Below are 17,094 nucleotides of genomic sequence, written 5' to 3' on the forward strand. Positions count from 1 at the left end.
GTTACTGTAGAAAATGTACTTCTCTGAAAATTGACCAGGGCATTTGCTGTCAGTTTAAGCAAGCAAGAAGCAATGAGAACAAGAAAAACACAAAGAAAATGGCCTCAAGGGGAAGCTCTGCATAATGAGCTTGAAATTGCTACTGCTGAAAATACTGTTGCTGCTTTTCCTGCCAGGGCTGTCACCTCACTCAACAATTTTAGCTTCAAGCGGAGAGCAGAGCTTTACTTTGAGCATCACTAAAGGCCAAGGTTTCTGCTGCTGGATTTCCCAAACTGAGGCCACTGTGCTCATTGGTACATGGATGGCATTTTTAAAGAGAAAATAGGCCAGGAATAGCCCATGGTCTCAAAAGTTAAAAAGACAAGGTAAAGAGCAGGAATAACAAAGAATATAGAAGCCATATTTTTAGAAGAGGTCTGCACCACACTAAGTGGGAACTCATAAATTAAATGAATAGGGAGGCCATGCAATTTAATTGATAACAATTTTCCTAGAGGTATGTAAATCATTCCCAAGAATTTTAGCTCCATTTCCATCTTGCCTGATAAGGAAGAACAAGGAAATTGATTCTAGAGAGAAAAGCAGAGCTATGGACTGCCTGAGATGCTCATTCCACCAAGGTTGTTTCTTGAAGATGGTCTCATAGAAGCCTTGGTTACTGTTCAAGTCACGTCTAAATGAGAGAAACACAATGAATGAAACAAAGTCAGAAGAGAATCTACAATGCACAGTATTGTAAAATGTTCTTAACTTGATGAGTTGAGCACATGGATGAATATTTAGTGGTCTTTTTAATGCAGTAACCACTTTTCAGTGTTACTCATCTATCTAAGTGGTTGCTGTAGTTACAGCATAACCCTGAGAATTGGCAGAGAGGGAATCGTGTATTCTGTGATATTCCCTAGCCTGTATGAAATATTTCTTGAAGATTTGTGCAGCCTGAAGTAGGTGCTGGAAAGGTCTGTGACTGTATATACAGAAATTTAATCCCAACTAGAGATTATCAACCTTACATTTCAAGATTTATCTCGTTTAAACATAGTCATGTACCTTCAGATATCTTGTAATGCAAGTGAATATTTAAGTGTCACTTAAGTCCTGGGACTTTATAGGGAGTTATGTGAAATATATGAAAATATGGGTCACAAAGTAAACCTCATTATTATTTTAAGAAGTACAGATTTATGGTCATTTATTAATACAGGTGCTGGCTGTTGTAAAGCATAGGAGACACTAGGGGAGGTTTGTTTATGGAGTCAGTTTACTGGAAAATCAACAATGTCAGAGCTGCTCTAGCTCTAATATTTGGAATGAGTCAGGCTTGACATTTTGAGTTGAAAAGAACGCAGAATTTAGAACCAAGTTAAGAATATACTGGATGGAAGGACAAATTAGATTTTTAAATTGACATGTGGTGCTAAAACTAGGCACAGCTTGCCTGGATTCAGAAAAATGACTAATACAGAGAAAACCTGGACTTGGGTGGAGGGAATCAGTGTAAGGAATATGTGCAAAATGCTGTAAGAGTCCTGAGAAGACAAGGAAAGGGACAGGTATTAGATGATTGGCAATAAATGCAAAAAATGTATTAGTAGTATAGACACGCCATGAAAATCAATCAGCTAATATATTAATATGGAGTTAAAGAGGTGAAACAGGAAGAAATATTAATTTTAGATCACATCCCTTTCAGATTCTGTTCCTGGCTGTCAAATGGATTGTCACATCACAGACAGGATATGATTGCCATGGAGATAGTTTCAAGAATTTCTGTAATTTAATTTTTGCTGGGTTAATATTATTAAATGCTTCCATAAGAGTAAATGATCATCCTTATCGCTCCGTGTTGCAACATTATGTACACTGTTTTTATCTAAGGACTCTGCAAGATGTTTATGCATATGTCCTTGAGAATACTGGAGAGCCTGCACTTGGTACTGTTAGACTTCATATGAAAATTGTTCTTTTCCTTATAATTTATAGGCTGTAGCTGTATATCAGAATGGAAGGATAGCCTTAGGGAAGGATGGCCTTCCCTGCTTTTAAAATCTGTTAAAATATCTGTGAGCTAAGAATTTTAATACATACCTTTGGGAAATTTGTACAGTGATCTGAAGTAGTATTACCATGGTAGAACAAGGTAAAATATACTTCTAATGTCCTCTCTTTTTCAATCATATTTCTGTACCTGAACTTGTGTAATTTTGTCCAGATGTTTATGTTGTCAGAACATTCAGATTCTCCGTTGCAGTCTTTCACTGCCAGCTTTGGAATATTCCAAAAACTTTTTGCCCTATGAGTTAGAGAAGAAGTACACAAATAATTCTGTTGAATAAAATGTCACTTGTTGGCTGGTTACAACTGGCATATGCAGTAGAAGGGGTAATGGTTGTTCCTGTGCCAGCAGGAATACAGAAATTGCTCTTTCCAGGAATATACCAGGCATGCAAATTGCTGTAAAGTGCAGGGGGGGTATTGCTCTCCTTTTCCTCTGCCCTGTAGAGCTGATTATTGCCAGTGATGCTTGAGAGAAGAAGGGGAAGGAACTGCACTGGGAAGCATTTCTCCTGGGATTTATTGAGATTGAAAAGGATTTTTCTTCCATTTCTGAAACATCAATAGGCTGATTATTGAGATGAGCAGTGCCTGTGCTGAAGGATGGAGGAAAGAGAACAGCTTTAGCTGAGCTGCTAGTACAGAAAAATAAAGAAGCTGTATTTATTGCCAAATTCTAGAAGGATTCTCTCGAAGCATAGAGAGAATCCACGGAAGTATAGAGATGAATGCCTTGTGTGCTCAATGACTCTTAGTGCTACTGACAGCAGAGCACTGGGCCTTCTGTAGCAGAAGTTGTCTTTAGCCAAATTCCACATCCTTCTGACCCTTGCACCTATGTGCCCACCTTTGGAGTATTCTTGTTCAGCTAAGAACTTGAATGCTGCTATTCTTGGAACAGAGGGGTTTCTTCATACAGGTCACCATCAAAGACAGGAAATGTAACAGGGAAAATCTCTTGGCAGCAGCAAAGATCTAGATGCAGCCGATGAAGACATTGCTGGAAGTGAGAATCTCCTTTCCTATAACTGAACAGGCAGTTCTCTCTTTAGTAAACGCCAGCTTCCCTCCCAGGCAAGAAGACAACCTTTATTCTTAGATCAGCCGATTCAGTCTCTGCTCAGAGCTGGAGAGTTGAGCTTGCTGGCACTCTGAGTGCTCTTGCAAAAGGTTGATCACTGTATCTCACAGATGCTTCCTTTGTGCTGAATTCTGCTCTTTCCTGGAGTTTCAAAATCTGCGAAAATTTTACTGCAATCTATTGAGTTTGGCAGAAAGCATTAAAGGCAGAATCTGGCTCTATTCAGGTTGCCTAGTCCTTGAGAGGAAAGAAAAGCATACTGTGACTCACAGTAAAAGTATTAGTGTTTCTGTTCTCACCTTTATGAATCACATTAAAACTGATATTTTTGGTATGTTTTTTTCACGAGAGCTTTAGGGATCACTGGCTTGAGTTCTCCTCATAATTTGGATGATCTTGAATTCAAGGTTGAATTATTTTTTATGTATACTGATCATTTACTAATTATAGTTGAAGAAATTCTACTTCACTGGGCTGGAAATTTGCTTGCATCACAACAGAGAGAGGATATTTGTTAGTTCGGGTATTGAAATTTCTGTTTTATCTAAAAATTCCACTAGGATCTGAAGCCAGTCTAAAGTAATGGATAATGACTGTTTTGGTGACAAATTAAATATTCCTTTTTACATACCTGCGTTCAGACTTACTTTTGTTGCTTGTTCCACATTATTTATAAGTAGCACTTTCCTCAACAGTTTAGCCCAAGGGTTTCTGCATAATCTACAAACAGCTAAGTAATGTCATTAATTGCATCCTTGCTGTTGACAACAAAATGTGCGCGTGAGCCAGTGCCCGCAGATTATTTTATTTATTTTGTAGATGTGTTCAGGCCTATTGTGATATATGAAAATATTTCTATTTTCCTGTTAAGGCAAAGGTTTAGAAAAACCTCAGCAGTTAATCAGATTGATGGCATTATTGGTTGTATTTGTGGAGTATTAAGATTTCACTTTGGTAGTCTTCATTGTAGTTGATCAAAGTGTGAGGTACCTGCCAATAAGCTTTAAGTTTTTCATGTAGAGGAGTGGAAGGGCCTTGCCTGTGAGTCCCACAGGGAATCGGGGTTAGAATCCAGTGGTTATTATGACCCTTCTGCTCTGCTTTTAAATTATCCCTGCCATAAAGCTTCGTATCTGCCTAAAGTCTTGGCTTTGGCTATCAAGTCTCAATCCATAATTAAAGTGAATAAATCAAAGGTCATGCTTTTTTTGTACAGGTAAATACATAACCTAGAGACAATATTTTACATTCAAAATACATTTTTTTCTCATTTGATGATTTTGTTTTTTGCCAACTATAATGTGAATGATATATAGATGTGAGAAATTTATTTTGGTGGAGTGTATATGAAACAGGCCATTCTTAATGTTAAAATATCAGTGGTGACACTTTGTTCAAGCATGAGGAACAGAGCTAAAGCCAGACTTGATAAACTTAGCTAGTAAAATGTGAATTTGAACCTTGTTAAGTACTTCCTGGCAAACCAAACCTCTGATGTGAACAGGAGTTCTGTTATGATTTTTTTTTTCCCTTTCTCTCTATCATAGTGCAAAATTTAAAGCTCAACCCTGTGAAGTGCTGGGTGTCAGTGAATGCATGTGGGGAATGAAAGGTTCAGCATCTTGCAGGATTAGGCCTTTACTGTGGTCCAGATCTTGTGCATTATGTGATCTGTTGTTCTTGAACTAATAGATCTTTCTCTTTCCCCTCATCCTGAAAACTAGGTTATGTTATGTTGAATACAAATCCTGGTTGTAATAATTTATTCTCTTTTAAGGCAAATAAAGTGAAGCAAGCCATAAGGCATATTTCCCTCATAAGTAGATTAATGTACAGAACTTGATTCACTTATGCTGTCTTTTGTACTGGTTTGGTCTTGTTTCTTTCAGATGAGATGTCTTTCTCTGTAATATTAGTGTATTTTACTTGCTGTAATCTGATGCACCATTTCTCTCCCCTTTTTTCTCCTCCCCTAAGATTATCGTTGGAGAAACTGCAGTCTTTTGTCTACAGTTAGCTACAAAGGATTTTGAAAACCAAGAAAAAACAATATTAACTGGAGACTGTTGTTACATAAATCCACTGGTGCGCAGGACCATCCGATTCCTTGGTATGAGCAAAATTACTGCTTTCATTTTCTGAATGGTGAGAGTGATCAGTTATGTCTTCATTTTGACCTGGGGAGAATATTCAGATAACCTCAGGTGCAGTTTTCCTTTTATGTAGCAAATGAAGCTTTTTGGAATTTTGGGTTAAAAAACAGTTGCAGAAACAGCAGTAAAAGTAGAAAGAACTGGGACCACTAGAGGGGAAAAACAAGCAGCAGGCCTGAAGTGGGGTGAGGTAGAGAAAGGTGATATCCTTGTGCCATATCTATAGCTGATAGTAAACACACACACTCTCCAAAGCTGAGGAAATTGGAATATAAATGTGTGTTTGAAGGCAAGCCAATTTAGCTGCTTTCTTAGCCTGGATATTGTATTATATCTCAGTCTCTAGCAGAAAACTGTGCAAAATCCATGCTACATTGGTTTTAGCTGAAACTCCCCGATTGACTTTAGTAGCTATGAGATGTCATCTTTTCTATTTAGTCCATTCTAAATATGTTTGGAGGGAGAAGTCCCACCATTCAAAATGTATATTGGTAACAGCACATTTTGAGGTGCTGCTCTTTAATACATGTGGGGATGCCATAGCAGGGCTCAGTTCTGCTGTTGGCTTCTCTCTCATGACTGCATCTGAAGAAAACAGCTGGAGGGATGAAGCCCTGGGGCAGCTAATCCTGCTGTGTGCCCCAGTCTCAGGGGGAGGGAGGGCATGTGCAGCTGTGTCTGTATTTGCAGTGTTTGTGTAACAACTGTGCCTGCCTTCCCAGAGTGCGATTGCTTCCTGTAAGGAGACTTTCTTGTATAGGTCTGGAGGAGGTGCAGACTGATGTGAGGAGCTTCTCCCACTCCACTTCCTCTCTGTGTAATCAGTGCCTGAGTTTTCTTCCCACTAAGTGGTCCCTTCTTTCCTCATAGAAGCCAAAAAAAAATTGGTAGGGGTGGCAAGAGTGGACAGAAACTCTCTGCTGTTGCAGCAGATGAAGTATTACTGCCCATTATGCTCCTCCTGAGTGATGTGTCCAGCTGTGTTGTGCAGTGCACACCCTCAGGACTGGCTGAAAGGTCTTTCTGTGAAGTGACATGGCCAGGCACAATGTGCTGCTCACCAGAGTCTAGCATCTTGGGAGGAAATAGCATTAATGTGACATTGCTGACCAGCCAGGATCCCAGAAATCACCCTTAGTCCTCTAGCTTTGCTAAGAAAAATCCTGACCTTTATAACTGTATCTTTCTGTGGAATTATGTCTGCTGGGATGTTGATCCTTTAAAGTTCTCATAGTGCCCCATGAAACTGGGATTTTCCAGAGCTCACCCTATATTCCCAGTGAATTGGAGTGTGAGAAGGGAAAGGTGATTTGCCCACAGAAATACAGGGGGAAATCTATAGCTCAGGTGGAATTGGAACAAGCATGGCTTTGCCTGCTGGTCAGGCTGCTGTGTTTGCATGTTCTTCCAGAGCTCATTTTCTATTTACAAAAGGGTAGAGAGGGACCTCAGAATAGCAGAAATCTGTTTTCCTTTAAGTAATCAGATACATGCATTTACATTCTAATGAATGAGTACATGTACTTAATGCTTTGCTGATATGTCTGATTAAAAAAAACTCTTTAGCATAAGTAGTTCCTCAAATATATAAATCTTTAGCTCACTGTGTTGATACTGTGATTAATATGCCATGCATAGAGATTTACCCAGTAGCAGGCCAATGAAGACAACTGGTGCATGGCAATATTGAATTATTCAGTACCTTAGATTCTTTACAGCTGCAAGGGAAAAAAAGTTTTTCCAGTGTGTGTTATGGCTTCACAAGTTACTTCTCCACCAGGATCTGGCCTTGGTTTTCAAGCAGATTTATTGAGTGGAGAATTTCCCTCTGTCACTTCTGTTTAGTGAACATGGGCAAAAATTAGGTACCAGTAAAGCTAACTACCCCAAACAGGGGATTTGCATGGCTATGGGACCTAGGAAAGCATGCTGCTTGCACAAGGGGTGAGTGTTCCTGTGAAAGATGGGAGAGCCATCAGGTGTGTGGGTACATTTCAGTGTTGCTGCTGCAGTTTTGTAGGAAAATACCATCTCCATGGTTTTTAGGGTGCAGTATGTGAGAGGGTTTTTCATGTTCTTGAATGGAAGAAGCTGCTCTATTGCTATGATGAATACTATAAATTTTCAGGAAATTTAACTCTTTGTTTCCCTCTTTAGGAATTTATGCATTTGGACTGTTTGCTACGGACATCTTTGTAAATGCTGGACAAGTAGTAACAGGGAATCTTGCCCCCCATTTTCTTGCACTTTGTAAACCCAACTACACAGCACTTGGATGTAAACAGTACACCCAATTCATCAGTAGCGTACATGCCTGTACTGGAAATCCAGACCTTATCATGAAAGCCAGAAAGACTTTCCCATCCAAAGAAGCAGCACTAAGCATATATGCAGCTATGTATCTGGCTGTAAGTATATTATATTCTTTAATATCACTATATTTTTGAGAGCAAATGGCTGGCACTGTGAGGGGGAGGAGGGAGGAATGGGCAGAAGATAAGGCCCAAAATTGGCTGATTTTCTGCATGCAAACCTTCTGTGAGTTACTGTGAGAAAGATTCATTAGGATTAATTCTGACAAGGTGTAGTGGTTTCTGAGCCTTGAAAATCAAGACAATGCTAAGAGAGGACTTGTTGTCCATAAAGGTTATAATCTATGGATTTAGGATACCCAGTTCCTTTTTACTTTTCCCCTATTTCCAGGGTATGTGGGACATTCATTTGCTGGGTGCTAAGGAGTAAGGGAAGGGGTTTCCTCTGACTGGTAGTGGTACCCCTCTGTGCTTTAACCCCGTGCAGATCAGTAAAATCACACATGGCCATGTTCTTTGGTGAGGTGAAACAGAAGGGTGAGCTATGTGTATGTCTGATCTCTGCATGTTTCTCAATATCCCTGAGTCTCTTTTGGTACCATAATTGGTATTTATAGGTACCTCATGCAAAGTCAGTTTGGCTCTTATTATGCAGTGAAGTGGGCTACAAGACAATCCACCCTTTTTTCCCCTCTTTACTCTCTTGTACAGGCAGTGTTGAGGAGCACTGGGGTAAAACCTGATGTTGGCTGCCTGAATCAGAGCTATTGTATAGACTGGGGAGAGGAAGAGTCACTGTTTAGTCTCACTCAAGTAACTCTGGCTTAGTTTGGAGTGCATATCATTCTAGTCTTAAGCAGGAGCAAGAACATCTTGTTCCTTTGCTGGGGATAAGTTCCCTCCAGCACATGCCTATGGGAGTGTCTTAGCTGACCTGTGCTGGTATCACAGCCCTCTGCAGCCCTTTGGATGAGCCCAGGACTGTCTTCACAGGGCCAGTGGGAAACTAGGCAGGTGTGTGGAGCTTTGTGGTCATTGCAGGAGTCAGCCCTTGTGTTCCCTCAGTATTTGAGCAGTGGCCTGCCCATGGGTGTGTGTGTGTGCATGTATACACATGTAGATATACCTGCGTGTGAGTGTGTATTGCTCTTGAGCACATACCAGTTGAGCCAACTTTTAATTCCTGACTGATCTGGAAGCTGATCCTTGACAACATAGCAAAGATCTCAGTCTCAGTGTGTCAACTGAGTGCTTCTACACAGGGTTTTAGAACCAGCTGCTTAAAATCTGCAGCACTGATGGTAACATTCACCAGGTTCCTTGTGAGCAATGTGTTTAAGAGATGTTGATCATTAGTTAGCACAGGCAAGTGTTTGCAAATAAGACATGCACAATAACATTTTATTCTAACTTGAGGCAAGTGTAAGTGTTCTACTAGTAATGTCTTTATTTGGGGAGATATCTAAGGATGAAACACTCTAAATTTGATGCAAGCTATTTTAGAAAATACTCAGAATTTTTCATTGTAATTGCTCCTATATTTCTCATCCATCTGTAAAGTTGGATTTCTACTGTTACCAAGAGTCAGAGTAACTAGCAAACTAGCTATTCAGCTACAGCAAAGCAGAAAGTAAAATAGTATTATTACATTTTTAAAACAAAAAGCAGACATCAGTAAGGTTTAATACCTAATATAAGTGGCTTTTGACATGAGCAAGAGTACTTTATGCAGAGCTTGTCTGTGGTCAGTATACAGTTAGCAATATAAAAAATTAAAGCTGCTGAGATCCATTTCATTACTATTTGCTCTTTCAGTAACTATAGAAATGAATATATCCTGTGTCATTATTCTACTCCTGCATGGTGCTTGACACTGCTATCATTTAACTAAAGCACTATTAACTACTCTTAGGACTTCGTGTAGTAGCTCCTTGTTACAATATTGTCAGGTCATTTTTTTGTTTGTTTTTTTTTTTTTTTCCCTTAAGTCTAATCATGACTGAAGCGAAAAATACTGTTTATTACATAACTCCAAAGGAAAAAAATTTCAATGTTCCAATATTTGGGGTCATGTCCTTACACTGCCATGATGTTTATCAGGATGGTTGGCCCTAAATAACAATTTTCTCATCACTGTTCACTGGAGTAGAAGATTTATAACAGTAGCCTAGTCTTTCTATGAGCCATGCCACAACAGTTATTGAGAGCATGGACATAAAGACCTCCATATATTACTCACTTTTTCATTAGCATATAATCTTTGGTACAATATGTGCTTTCTTTTTGGTTAACAGAAATTTTGGAGTGAGGGAGAGATTGTTATGGAATCGTCCCTGGTTATTTCAGCCAGCTGGGCATAAACAAAACCAGCCTAAAGGAAAAAAAAAACACCCAAGAGCTGGCCCAAGGGTCCTTGCTCTCCTAGATGGTGAAGTAAATGCTTTTAGACTTGTGTGATTTCACCATCAACCAATTTAGAAACGTGGTTTCTAAATGCTTTATCTAATAATTCCCCTATCTCGTTCCATTTAAGTGCAGCCACATCGTTATCACCTAGCATCTGTGCATATTGTCTTGTTAACAATAGCTTCTTTTTTCTAAGTTCTGAGTCTTCATTTCCCCCCTTTCCCCCCTTTTGAGAGTGGGTGGCTGCTATGGTAACTCAGAATTCCCTTGAAAGTACAGTCGTTTTCAAACAGTTGTTGTGCTAGTATTTAGAGCTTTGTAATGTTTGCCTCCATTACTTCCAGTGTCTATCAAGAGAGATTTAGCAATGGAAGTGTTGAATGGCAGTGCTGTGGTTAGGTGTTTTCTCTACCCTGCTCCAAACACAGATGCATTGCCTTTCTTCTTCAGACTTTCAGGTTTCTTCTTTCCAGTGTACCAGTGTTTTCAAAATGAACTACTGTAAATCTGTTCTGAAACTCTAATTAATCAGGCTGGTGCCTGTTTTTTTTTCCTTAGATGTCTACACTGATCTCATTGGAGATATTTTGTTTGTTTTTGGTTGAGTTGGGTTAATAAGTTGACTGTATCTACTTTCATTTCTTACCAGCCTTGCAATTCACCCTTTCTCAGATGAAACAATATTTGCTACATAGGCAAACACTGCAGCATTATTAAACAGTATATAATTGTACAAGACACATTCTAATATACATAAACTGACATAGCCTGGACAATTAGAGGTTTGAAGCTGTCAAGTATGCACATAGTTGGGGTGTTTTCTGCAGTTGAGACACAGGAAGTGGAAGTCATGAGTCTTTTTTTGTTAGGATTTCAAAGTGATATATGAAGATTTTGTCAGCCTAATCCCATAGATTTAAATTTAAGATTTGTGACTAACAGTTATCCTTTGGTACTGCAGACCTGGGGGATTGGTCATGGCTAGCTGTAGTTTAAGGGAAATTTTAATTCTATGAAGTTTTGCCCTTTTTGTGTTGTTCTTAATGCATTGCACAGAAGCAGCTGGGTAGGGTAGTGTTTGAACTTTGTGTTACTGCACTCATTTCAGGCTTGCTTTGGGTTTGTAATGATAGAGGAACAGGCTTCATGTCTTGAGAGTTGACACAGCCCCGAAGTGTTTTGTTGCTTTGTACTCTGACCCCTTGGCCTTAACTTTGACTTCAGACAGGACTAGCAGATTGTAAAGCCTACCAATAATTTTTTCTTCTTTGCAGAGCTTTTAGTTGGCCCATGATCATGTTTTCTGCAAGACTCTTGCTTCTGGCATTTTGCTGCATTGATTTTGCTGTTCAGTGTATTTATAAGTCACTGGGAAAAGACAACAAGACAGTCTGGGTAACAGTGCTGGCAGCATGGTGACATTCTCTTCAGTGTCACTCCTTGATCCAGTTGAAGGTGTAGTCTCACCTGTCCTCTGTCTTAAAGTGCCTGTTAGATTCCAGCTAAATGGGCAGCTGGTGAAGGCATGATAGACTTCTCAGCCTAAAGGGAGTGTTCAGGAGGAAGAGGACGAGCAGAGCCACCTCACTGAATTGACTTTGTTCTCCTTTTTTTGTTAGAAAATAAAGGATTCTTCTGGCTGCTGTTCAGGAACAGTGCTAGGAATGTGGAATTTCTTTTCAGTATCTGGTGCAGCAAGTATCCCTTAATACTGATAATAAAACATATGTCATGAGCTTCACAAATTGAGTGCATTGGTTTCTTTCAGACCAATAATAAAATAATGTTACTGTCTGATCCAGGAATTTGTCTAAAGACCTGTATAAATTTCATGTCAGTCAGCTCTTCATTACAATTCAGATCCTCAAGAAAACAGCCTTTGTAATAGATGTCTTATGGTCTTGGTACAGAGAAAGATGCCTCTTACCTGCTCCAGTTGTTTTACAGTTACAGCTGTGGGGAGCTTATAGTGGGAAAATTAATAGTAAGGTCCAGAATTCTGGAGCTTTCTTTGCCTTTTGCCAAGCCAGCCCCTGACTTTGAAAGCTAATTTTGGTCTAACATCATAAATAATTAGATCAAAACATATAGAGAAAGCTGGAGGAGGCTTCAGAAACACTACTAGAAAGCTTCAGTGGACAGTTGCAGAAGGACCCAGATGATTTGAGAATATGACTTTGGTTTGCTCTAGAAATAGTTTGACCCGTTAATTATTACCAAGGGAAGCTTAAAACACTTTTTTCAGATTTTCAAACTGAATTCTAACTAAACACTGAACCTGTTTATAGACTACAACAGCCTACTATTTCTTCAGCTTTTAGATGAGAGTGTCTCTTTTCTTGTAGGTCTGATGAACGTTGAAAATTCCTTGGGTGGAATGTTTATAACATTACTTATATTACTTAAATAGTTCAAGAGAATTTCTTTAATTCTAGCCCATTGTAAAAGCAAACAAAAACATGAGATAATTTATGTTTGAAGTGCTGCCTGGGATGGATGCCTGTGCAATAGTTTCTTCCTCATTCTTCTCACTGCCTTTAGTCATTATTCACTGCCCACTGATGGACTGGTCTTTGTCAGTCTCCCAGGCCATCTAAATCAGGGAAAAACAAATAGCAGACACAGAAGGGATCTTCTTCCCTGCCTTCCCTGGCCCCAGGCTGATGAGATCAGCGAGGAAAATTATCTTCCCTCCCTAGCTACAGCCGATGTGTAGCTCCAATGTAACTAAAATGAGATTGTGAGACCTGTTGCACCTGTGTTTGTGTGCATAGGTGTTGGTGTGGGTGGGCCTAAAGATAGCTGAAAGATGCCTAGAAAGAGCTTGCAGCATAGCCCAGGAATCCACTTTGTCCTGCACTTTACATACAGCTCCTGTTCTTTTCTTAACATGTTTTGGAATTATTTTATTCATGCTAGATTTAGGATGAACTTCACATGAGACTTGCAGCGTGTCATTTTTGAAGTACTTTCCCAGTACAAGCTAAATGCCAAGACTGATTGTTCCTTACACTGTGGCCTGAGCCAGTCACATCAAAACTTCTCAGGTAGCTTGCTTTGTCTTTGGTGGTGATGGTGATAATTTCTTTCAAATTCATATTTTCACACCTGCTTCATTTAAAGGTTTTATTTCAATTCATGAGGTTCTCTTACAGCTTCACTTCCAATATCTTGAAGACTGAAGGTCAAATGTTTGTGTTTCTCTTAAAATATGGTAAATATTGTTATATTGTGCTATCAGGTAACAATCCACCTTACATGACTCTCTGCCTGTGTCTGCTTAGCGGTGACAGCTCTGTATCTTTTAATACTAAAATCTTATTTCAGGAAAAAGGAACAGCAGCAACACAAGTTCTTTGAGAGAAGATTCACTACAGTTCTGATGTTGCAGGAGAATGTGCAGCCCGCTTTATTAATTCTAACTTCTGATCAGTCCTTGACCTTACATACAAAATCTCTGCTGCTGGTCTTGCTGTTGACTAATGTCAAAGTTTTCTTTCATTAGAAAGTTCCTCCCCCAATTTTTGTTCTTAAAAGGAATGGAGATGAAGTTGTTCAGTAAACATTTTTATCCCTGTAAAAAGTTATACTGTCATTCCTTCCTACTAATGTTTTAAATCACTGCGATATTTTCCTTTGTTGATTCTGCATTTAATATTTATTAAAAGTGAGTGAAACATCCTGTCATCTTTTCAGGTTGTTTATTCTTTGTCAATTGCTGAGTGTGCTAGTTTATAGTTTTTCCACCAGAATCAAGAAGAAAACAGCTGCTTAATTGTACTTTATTCTTAGTGTAAATCAGGTAGTTGACTGTTAATATTTTACACTAGAGCTGCAAGGGGCTAAGTCTAAAAATGGGTATCTATGAATCCTGCCTTGAGGAGGCTGTATTTGCTATATAGAGTTTTGCAAATACAGACTTTTTGTCTCATTCTTTCAGGAAAGTTTGGCCTGCTTTTATTGATTCTCTTGTATTGTAATATAATGCTGTTCCTTACATTAGTACCTGTTCTTTAAAGAAAACATAGATTTGATACCTATGCTGGCAGAACCCTCAGGTTATTTTGAATAATGAGCTGGGCATGGGAAGCATGACTGCTCATAGGAGGAGGGGGCTTGGCGAATGGAGGTCTCTGTTTATGTGAGGCACAGCATGAATCTGTGGTTGTTTTTCCTCAGTGCTTTGAGTAGGGATTTGAGGGACATGCTTGGTTGTGAGAACATTCAGAGAATTTTATGCAGAACATTTTTTGGTTTCGGCTTTGTATTAAAATGTTGAAATTTGATTGAAGTAATGCAGAATCAATCAATGTTTTGTCTTATTAAAAATAGAGATAATCTTAATCTTCTTGGGCAATGACCAGTTGTTATAGATAACTGAAATATGTCACCGTGACCTACCTTAAGCAAGTTGTTCCTTCTCAGTAGTCATTTCAATTTATATAACACAATACAGAATTAAATGCAGGTGAGCTTCCTGCTAACTCCCCTGTGTAAACTTCACCCAAGCTGTATTTAAAACTTGATTTTCTTATTGTGTATTAAAAATAATCCAGTGTTTTTCCTAGCACCAGCTGTCCTGACATGTAGTGTGAATATGGATAATGGTGGCAGTATCCAGTAGAACAGTGAGACTCACTAAAATAGATGGTTGCTGAATTAGTTCAGTGTGCAGTACTCTGTCTATAGCTTGGAGAAAATCACTGAGGCTAAAAAGCTGAATATTAAAGTTGCAGCTCTATTATCACCTTCCTGCGTGGTAAGAGTAGCTCACTGAAGACAGCCTGCAAAAGTACAAGGAGCTAAGATAAAAGAAGAATCAGCAAATAAAAATATCAACTGTTTCTGAAATGGTCTAGGAAAAAGGGAGGAGAATATGGCTTGAAGATAAACTCCAAAACTCTTTTTTCCAAACCTTTGCTTTGTCTGAATTAGTGGAAATCTTTCTACTAGTTTCCTGTTGATCATATAAAGTACACTGAAGGTTTGTGTGTTGCACTTCTCTGATGTTATTTTAAGATCAAGCTTTGTTTCATCCTCTAAGCCATGGATCTTTTTCTAGTGTTTTGAACAAAGTTACTGTTAGATGTTACTTGTTTTAGACAAGCAGTGACCACTACCTCTTCACTTAATTTATTGTGAGTATAACCCCACTTTCTAAACTGCTTCTTGGTTGGATTATTGCAGCACTTTGTAAACTGATTCCCTGGTAAATTCCACCAAAGTTTCAGACAGTACAAAAAATCTCCAAACAAACCCAAAGGACTGCCCATTTGATGGCCAGAGAAGTGGTATTGGTTCTTCAGTGCAGACTCATGTGTTTTCCTTTGCAGTCCAAAGTGATGGCATTACAAATTTGGAATTTCCAGTGAAACCCCATAGGAAATATTGGCATTCTTCTGTTCAAAAACTTAAATCCTGTTTAAAATTTGAAGATTTAGGGTTTCAGTGGTTTGATTACAGAAACATTTTCAGCAGAGTAGAAATTTTTTGGTCAAAAATCCTATTAGCTGAAGTATATATTTTTTTTTTTGAGGATGGGGAGGAGGGGTGTTGCAAGTGGTCTCAATGCTGAGATAAGAGAATGGAAAGTCAAATATTGGTATTGATTTCTTTTATTGGTTCATCAGAGCTTGGGAAGTGCTGGGTGGGTTAAACCTGATAGTCAGTAATGCACTCTTAGGGCAGAAGAGCTGCTCTGTTATCAGACACTGCTTTTAATTCAGTAGTATTACACAGGGAGAATTAGACTGCAGCAGGACAAATGGATTTCTCAGTCTGATGCGTAAAACCCGCAGCATTTAGATTGGTTTATGTGAAGCACGGGGTTGTATTAGTTCAGCACTGGTTGAAACTATTATTATAGTCACTGGTTGAAACTATATTTATGAAAGTAGATGCTGGCATTTAGTTCAATTTTCACTGCTCTTTAACACTTTTTTATCTTTTCACTGCTTTTTGACAAATCATTAATTAGTCATGTAAAGAAGTGGTATATAAGGAAGAAAGGCTTCTGCTAACAAAAATAAGGTCTGTATGTATTCCCTTTCTTACTCTGCCTGGCAGCTTGTAATAATACTAGTAGTACTTCAGGGTAAATATTTTTTCTGTTACTGTCAACACTGCTCAGTGAAAAATCAGTCTATTTACTTCTATGCATTAATAAATAAATACATAGACTGAGAGTAATCGGATAGGATTGTCCAATTTGTCTGACTTTCTGTAGGCATTTCAGGTTCATATAAAATGCAGTTTTGCTGTATGGTCTGATTCTTTTTCTATATCCCTAGGAAAGGGTTGTGATGACTTTATCTACTACTCTACCTCCTAGTTTCTTTACACCCTCCCCCACTTCAAAAAAAAAAGTACCAAATACACATAATATAATATAAAGCTTTTATTCACCAATTAGTGGGAGACATCCATCAGTCTTACACTTTCTTCCTTTCTAATTTTCAGATGTATATCACCAACACAGTGAAAGCCAGAGGAACAAGGCTTGCAAAACCTGTTTTGTGTTTGGGTTTAATGTGCTTGGCCTTCCTTACTGGAATCAACAGAGTAGCAGAGTATCGAAATCACTGGTCAGATGTAATAGCAGGATTTGTAATTGGAATATCTATAGCAGTATTTTTGGTAAGTGTGTGTCTATGTCACTTCTGTTTGAAAAAAAATCAATGTATAAGTTTGTATCTCTAAAAAAGCCTTCAGATAACTAAATAACAAAAGACATGTTCCTCAGTTTTTTAATTAGTTGTCAGTTTCCTTAGTAGTATTTACATACACTCAGAAATGTGAAGTCAAAAAAGGATTGATTCAGTTATCTGTTTTGACTTCCATATAAACCAGATTGTAGTATTTCAAACAGTAATTTATGCAGCAAGGCCCACATGCAGGAAGCATATATTCCTCAGAATAACACATAGTTATGATTTCATGGATAAAGTATTAAATTCAATATAGTGGTACCGACACTGATCAGACAATAGGTAGCATTTGTTTTTCTGGCTTTACAATAACTCTAATGAATTTATTTCATAGTGTTAGTGTTTCATAGATTCAGGTTTATGTTGAAATTTCATTT

The 17,094-nt window shown here is 38.5% G+C and overlaps 1 protein-coding gene across 2 annotated transcripts in view; it reads left to right on the forward strand.

Moving 5' to 3' along the window:
- PLPPR5 (phospholipid phosphatase related 5) overlaps nucleotides 1-17,094 on the forward strand; it is a 44,949-nt gene that overhangs the window by 16,052 nt on the left and 11,803 nt on the right. For both annotated transcript variants that reach the window (XM_059478754.1, XM_059478753.1), the window contains 3 exons: nucleotides 5,117-5,249; nucleotides 7,450-7,700; nucleotides 16,470-16,646. In XM_059478754.1, the coding sequence (XP_059334737.1) occupies nucleotides 5,117-5,249; nucleotides 7,450-7,700; nucleotides 16,470-16,646 (561 nt within the window). The remainder of the gene's footprint in view (nucleotides 1-5,116; nucleotides 5,250-7,449; nucleotides 7,701-16,469; nucleotides 16,647-17,094) is intronic.

This window comes from Ammospiza nelsoni, chromosome 9, assembly GCF_027579445.1.
Source record: "Ammospiza nelsoni isolate bAmmNel1 chromosome 9, bAmmNel1.pri, whole genome shotgun sequence".
Taxonomy (NCBI): Eukaryota; Metazoa; Chordata; class Aves; order Passeriformes; family Passerellidae; genus Ammospiza; species Ammospiza nelsoni.